At 43.9% G+C, this 7,500-nt stretch overlaps 1 protein-coding gene across 1 annotated transcript in view; it reads left to right on the top strand.

The window, feature by feature from the left end:
- Window positions 1-7,500, top strand: part of cadm3 (cell adhesion molecule 3) — a 149,302-nt gene that overhangs the window by 89,057 nt on the left and 52,745 nt on the right. The window contains 1 exon segment of the mRNA XM_080441251.1: window positions 3,371-3,523. Coding sequence (XP_080297377.1) covers window positions 3,371-3,523 — 153 coding nt within the window.

The following is a 7,500-nucleotide window of genomic DNA, read 5'->3' on the forward strand; positions in this document are numbered from 1 at the left end:
TTCAGTCGTCCGCGCTGCTCCAGCGTGTTCTGTACTCTCAATACTGTAATATCAGTGTGTTGTACATGGGATTAACCCATTAAGACCGGGAACGCATCTGTGTCATTTTTAGATTTGAGCTAAAAAAAAAGCATTGTTTTACACTTTGGCTATTCAAAAATAGCAGATCTACAAGCTTGTAGATCTGCTATTTTTGAAACATTTTGAAAATGTGTGCAAATCTGTGAATATATATTCTTTTAAAGTGAACATTTTTAACTCAAATATTTGCTGCTGGGGGGTCCCTGGAACAAAACATTTTGAGATGGGGGGTCCGTGGCCAAATACATATCATTTTGGGGACCCTTGACAATTATGAAAAGGTTTGAGAACCACTGATTATAGCAACATACGTTTTTTTCAAAAAACTGTTAGGATTTAGAAGACATTTGTAGAATCCCCCAGAAGCAAAGATTTGAGTTACAAATGTTCGCTTTCAAAAATATATTTTTTTTATATAAGATTTGCACACATTTTCACGATTTTTCAAAAATAGCAGATCTACAAGCTATTTCTCTTTGGCTATTTTTTAATTACCAAAGAAATCTAAAAATGACACAGATGCGTTCCAGGTCTTAATGGATTAAGGTGCATTAAGAGTGCCTGTGCGTGTCACACAGGTTCCAGCGCATAGTCCTCCACATAAGGTACCTCAGTCATTTAATTTCACTCCATCGCCCCCCGGCTGCCACCCATACTGTACCTCTCCTCCACCCTCTCACACTCTATACCAGTGGTTCTCAACCTGTGGGTCGGGGGGGTCCCCACAGGATTTTTTGGTGGGGTCCCCACATTGACGGTGAAGTGACAATTTAAGGATAAGACCTTTTTATTAATACCCCCCCAAAAAAAGAAGAAAAAAAGACCATTACTGCATCAAAAGTAATCAACAAACTACACTATAAAAACTGGTCAAGCTTTGGCCAAATTGTCAAATAATATAAGAAAGAGGCAAATGAAAATAGACGGTCCCCAGTTCAAATAGGATTATTTTGGGGGGGGGGGGGGGTACGGCCTAAATAGGTTGAGAACCACTGCTCTATACCTCTATCTCCTCTTCCTCTCTCTCATCCTGCTCTCCACAACTCGACCACCTCCCCCCTTTCTCTCTGCCATCACTCTCTGCCTCCATCTATCTACAGTCAGATTGCTGACACCGTTTTATTTATTGACTGACTCTGTATTTGACTTTGACTGTATTTTATAAGGATGGCAATGTCCTTCAGTCAGTCAGTCGATTGGTCGGTTGGTCAGTCAGTCAGTCAGTCAGTCAGTCGGTCAATTTGTCGGTTGGTCAGTCAGTCAGTCAGTCGGTCAATTGGTCAGTTGGTCAGTCAGTCAGTCAGTCGGTCAATTGGTCGGTTGGTCAGTCAGTCAGTCAGTCAGTCAGTCAGTCAGTCAGTCAGTCAGTCAGTCGGTCAATTGGTCGGTTGGTCAGTCAGTCAGTCAGTCAGTCAGTCAGTCAGTCAGTCGGTCAATTGGTCGGTTGGTCAGTCAGTCAGTCAGTCAGTCAGTCAGTCAGTCGGTCAGTCGGTCGGTCGGTCAGTCAGTCAGTCAGTAAAGTAGTCTCTCACGCAGCCAGACTACTGCTAGGTCTTGTGAAGGCTTAATTCAATGAATGGGCAAAAACTGGCTGGAAACGTTTCAGGAATTAAAAAATGAACAGCTGCACATAACCAATGCAAAGACATGATGCAGTGCTTCCTTCATGACGGTCGTCGGGCTTGGTGTTCAAAGTGTGTTACCACTGCTTTTCTCTGGCGTCCAAGTCCATTAAATGAAGTTTGATTTCCCCAGACGCATCAGTAGGCTGAGATCTCTGACCATCTGGCTAAAAATGGCAAACGGTCCGTGGAATGACCTCCCTGAACACCCGAGAGCACCACAGTCCACTGATGCTTTTAAAAATGGACTAAAAACCTGCCTTTTTAACCCATTAATACCTGGAACGCATCTGTGTCACTTTAGATGTCTTTGGCTATTCAAAAATAGCAGATATACAAGCTCATAGCGCGGCACCGAGTGCCGCGCTATGAACTTGTAGATCTGCTATTTTTGAAAAATCGTGAAAAAAATTTTTTTAAATTTTTTTCCAAAAACTGTTAGGATTTAGATTTTTTTTTAAAGAATGGCCTCAGCGTTTTCTTAATTATTCCTGGGCCTTTTTTTTCTATGCCCTGATTTTACCAAACTTAAAGTTTTTAAACCCTGTAGCACTTGGTTTGCAAAAACGCAAAGTGCGTTCGTTCGGTCGTTCTGTCGTTCGTTCGGTCGGTTGGTCGGTTGTCACTCTGTAACCTAAGTCAGTCAGTCCATCGAACACTTTGGTCCCAAACATAGACTGTATTAGAAAGTCTCTGTGACATCACCCATCGTGCAGTCAGTCCCATGTTGAAGTCTGGAGGATGACACATCGACCGTTGCCAAGTTGGACGTGCTGCCAGTGCCATATCACAGCTCTTTGCAAGCCAGAAGTGTCCATATTTGGACGAGAAGGGGGTTGGACCTGGGGGATACACACATACAGTAGCTCCGCCTTTGTCCTGTTTGCTATTAGTGTAAACAAGTTATTTTCCCCATTCCCTAGAATTGAACTGTGGAAGTCACCCCCTGCTGGCCATTAGACAGAATGCAGGTTTAACCCATTAAGACCTGGAACTGTGTCATTTTTTCATTTGAGCCAAAAAGCATTATTTTACACTTTGGGCTATTCAAAAATAGCAGATATACAAGCTCATAGCGCGGCACCGAGTGCCGCGCTACGAGCTTGTAGATCTGCTATTTTTGAAAAATCGTGAAAATGTGTGAAAATCTTTGAATATATATTTTTAAAGCGAACATTTTTAACTCAAATCTTTGCTTCTGGGGGTCCCTGGAACAAAATATTTTGATGGTGGTCCTCGGCCAAATACATATAATTTTGGGGGTCCTTGACATGAAAAAGTTTGAGCGCCACTGATATAGAAACATAGGTTTTTCAGAATACAGTTGAGATTTAGGAGACATGTAGAATCGGCTTCAGGTCTCAATGGGTTAAGACACTTTTTTGGCTTCATTGGCTTCATTTCTCAGGCCAGAAAGGTCAGTGCAACCTCTATAGGGGCCACTAGTGGCCAAATACATATCATTTTGGGTTGGTCCTTGACGTGAACAAAGGTTGAGAACCACTGGCCTAATGCATATCAAACTGGGGGTTAAAAATAGTTTTTCGAGTCACTGTTTTAGAACCTTGGTTGTCTTAGTTTTGGGGGATTTGAATCTTTCTTACCTTCTTTCTTTCTCTCTTTCTTTCCTCTATGTGTCTGTCTGTCTGTCCGTCCGTCCTCTCCAGCGCTGAGAGACAACAGGATCCAGCTGCATCGCTCCACGGGCACAGAGCTGTCCATCACCATCGGAGACGTGCAGCTGTCCGACGAGGGAGAGTACACCTGCTCCATCTTCACCATGCCCGTCCGCACCGCCCGCGCCACCGTCACCGTGCTGGGTGGGTCTCACACACGCACGCACAAAAAAAAAAGCAAAATGTGGAATATTTTTGAAACATGATTCTATCAACACAAATCTGGCACGGGGGTCCCTGGAACAAAACATTTTCAGATGGGGGTCCGCGGACAAATACATATTAACTCTTTGACTGCCAGAGTATTTTCATAAAGTACTCCCCCAGTGCCAGCAATTTTCGTGTTTTTTTATTTTTATATTTTGAATTTTTCTCATGAAAATAATTTAAGGGCACATAATATAAAGACCCAGCACAAGTCCGCCACTAGAGAGCAGCACATGACTGCTTGATCAGGTCGTTGGGACTCTCTCACCCTTCTTGATAGATTAGACAGGGAAACACATGAAAACGGATGTGACGTCCTCCCAGATTGTTTTGATCGCCAAAATTACGTTGTGATACACGACGGCGATGACTGATCGTCACCCAGACCATAGATTATAGAAGAGAAACTGTCCGTTTGTCCGTCATACCGTGTGAAAGACCGTTTATTTACCTATTTTGGACGAAAATGACTGGGGAAAAGAATCAAAAACCGGAAACGGAATCCAGGTCATGAAACCGGATGCAGATGTCCGTGAAGTAAGTGGAACTCGAGAATAACATTGAATATTAAGCAGCATAGCGCAATCAGAGATTAAACAATGAACGCGCGTCCAGCGCGTCGACGGCCAACTGGACAAAGTAGCACTTGACGCGTTATCGCGTCGTCCGCAGTCAAAGAGTTAATATGGGGGTCCTTGACATGAAAAACAACATTTAGGAAACAATCCCAAATAAGCAGCTACGCTTCAGAAACAAGGCCCAAAAAAAGGCAACCCTAACTGCCAATATTTACGAGCGACTTTACAGAAAAACAATCCCAAAGTCCCACGCACACAAACATTAGGGAAAGGCTGTCAGCGAGGAAGTATGAGAATATAATTGTCGCTGTCGGGCAGAAACCTCGTATCTCCATATTTTAAACTTTTTATGTTTTTCGTCCCTTAATGAATGCGTTGTGACAATAGCCGATCTACAAGCTCACAACGTGTTGTAGATCGGCTATTTTCACGATATCGAACACATATCCTGAAAAAGTTACGTTTTCTTTTCGACATACAAGGTTTTCACCCGACAGCGATGATGATACATTGAGGGCGGGGGGGGGGCATTGAATCTGTCAGAGCCTGCGGTCAAACAACACAAAGCAGAGTGAAAACTTTATCGATCACTTTCAGAGGACGAAGACTAATGCAGACAATACACGACGCAGACAGCACGATGTCACGCCGTGGGGGGGGGGGGGGGGTTAGGACAACAACACGGCACCGTGTATCTCCGGTGGTGTTATGTACCAGATGGCACGTGGGAGACACCCGTCGGGCGGATAGGACGCCCGCACGCCAGTTCCTGTAATTGAACGGGTACGATCCCTGCGCCACCGCAGCACCCCGGCCGCGGCCAACGTGTCTGTCAGCTCCGTCAGCTCCTCGCCGCGTGGCGTCGTCTCGCTTGCCGAGTCGTCCTGTCCTTGAGCCCGTGGACAGACCGGGAGCTTCCCCTCCATCCCTTCCTTCCACACGCAGCCACTGTAATCCACTCTGCTGCACGCTTTAACCCTTTAAGACCTGAGGCGATTCTTAAAAAAAAAAAGAATTGCATTTTTATTTTTTTTTGAAAAAAATCAAACATTTTTTTTCAAGATTTTTCAAAAATAGCAGATCTACAAGCTCATAGCGCGGCACTCGGTGCCGCGCTATGAGCTTGTATATCTGCTATTTTTGAATAGCCGAAGAAATCTAAAGTGACACAGATGCGTTCCAGGTCTTAATGGGTTAACCCAATAGAACCATTAAGAAAAGCATCTGTCGTTTTGGATTCTAAACCACTTTAATCATTACTTGATACTTTGGCTATATTGGCAAAAATAGCAGATATACAAGCTTGTAGCGCGGCACAGAGTGCCACGCTACGAGCTTGTAGATCTGCAATTTTTTGTGCAAATCTTTCAATATATATATATATTTAAAGCAATGGGGGTCCACGGCCAAATACATATAATTTTGGGAGTCCTTGACAAGAACAAGTTTGAGAACCACTGATACTGTATGACGACATAGGTTTTTTCCAAAAAAAACTGTTAGGAAGTAGGAGACATTTGTAGAATCCCCAGAAGCAAAGACTGGAGTTACAAATGTTCAAAAGTATAAGATAATGGTTAAAGTGGTTAAAATCTAAAATGACAGATGCTTTCCATCTCTCAATGGGTTAAAATTGGCTACTGGGAGGTAGCGGTCGGTGGACCACGGTCACTCTGACTCGGACATAACCATAAACAAACCCGATACGCCCATATACAGGTATAATAGGCATGTCACTATGACTCTAATCTCTCAAGAACAGATTCTGCTCTGCGTTTGAATCTGTCGGGGGGGTTCGTCATATCGCGTACGCACTGGCCTACAAGTGGGCGTGCCTTCAGATCAGGAAGCAGGCCGCGCTTTACCCAATCAAATGTAGTGGGCGGGATTCGCGTGTCGGTCGATCCTTCCCCACTCGAAACAAACCGAAACTAATTTAACAATAGCGTCCGCGGAGCAGACAAAACCACGGAAAGATATTCACATTTTAACTTGCTCTTTCATCATAGAAACAAGTGGGCTTATAACCAAAACCATCCATGTTCTCTGGGAGAAGTGGTGTTAGTGTTCCGTGTAGAAATATTGTTATGGGAATGAAAACATAGTCGCACCACCGGAAGTGATGCGCTGAAGGCAGACCAAAACCCCGGTTTCCTTGCGCACGGGTGCTACGTCAACTTCCTCCCATAGCCATCTGAGATAGTCAAAAACAGCAGAGGGCGCTGTTTTTCCTTTTCATTTGGCGATGGGTTCCCAGATTGCTATGACTCAGACATAACCATAAACAGACCCGATACGCCCATAATACAGGTATTAATATGCATGTCACTATGACTCGGACATAACCATATACATACCTGATATCACCATACATAGTCATATAATGGAGATCCGGTTGTCCGACCGCTATATGCCCATACATGGTCACGTGCATGTATGGCACCGACCGACTTCAAACTCGGTGAGCGCATCGGCAAAAATGGCAAAAGAACATAGATCAAAATGTCATTTGTAAAATTGACGCCCTAAAATTTGGATGTCCTCACAAGTGCAGTAACACACCAACGTGCGTGTGCGTGTGTGCGCGTGCGTGTGCGTGCGTGCACACGTGTGTATGACAGGTTGCTCTGCAATTAACTGACCCCGCAAAGCCCCAGGATCTCCCTCGTCCCCCAATTTGACTGTGATTCTGATGCAGCTTTTTTTGTGGGTAATTGACAGCTGACAGTTTCCCTCCAGATAGACCTCGTGCATATTTCATGAGCCCCCACATTAATAATGTATGGTCAAATGTCAGAAACATACTGGTGGGTGTCAATGGGGGTGGGGGGGGTGGGGAGGGGGGGAGACGGGGTGGTGGCAGGCAGATATATGAGGCTCTGACAAGAGGCCAACGATGGCAGAGTCTGTCTGTGTGTCTTCCTGTGATACGGTGTGAGGAAGCCAACAGGGGTGTAAGAAGTACTCAAATGTTTTACTTAAGTAAAAGTATCAATACTGCAATGTAGAAGTACTCCGTTACAAGTAAAAGTCTGGAATAAAAAATTTACTTGAGTAAACAAAAGTATTGCTATCAAAATGTACTTAAAACATCAAAAGTAAAAGTTCTAAAATATTTGAAAATAGCAGATCTGCAAGCTCACAACGCGTCGCGTCGCGATGCGATGCGACGCGATGCGACGCTAAAGTGGTTAATGCATGTTTTATAATGTAATAATTTATATCTGCAAAGTAACTAGTAACTAAAGTTTTCAAATAATTGTAGTGGAGTTAAAGTACAATATTTGCCTCTGAGATGTAGTGGAGTAGAAGTAAAAGTATAGACAATTGGAAATA

Source organism: Gymnoscopelus braueri, assembly GCF_963280865.1.
Source record: "Gymnoscopelus braueri genome assembly, chromosome: 10".
In the NCBI taxonomy this organism is placed as follows: Eukaryota; Metazoa; Chordata; class Actinopteri; order Myctophiformes; family Myctophidae; genus Gymnoscopelus; species Gymnoscopelus braueri.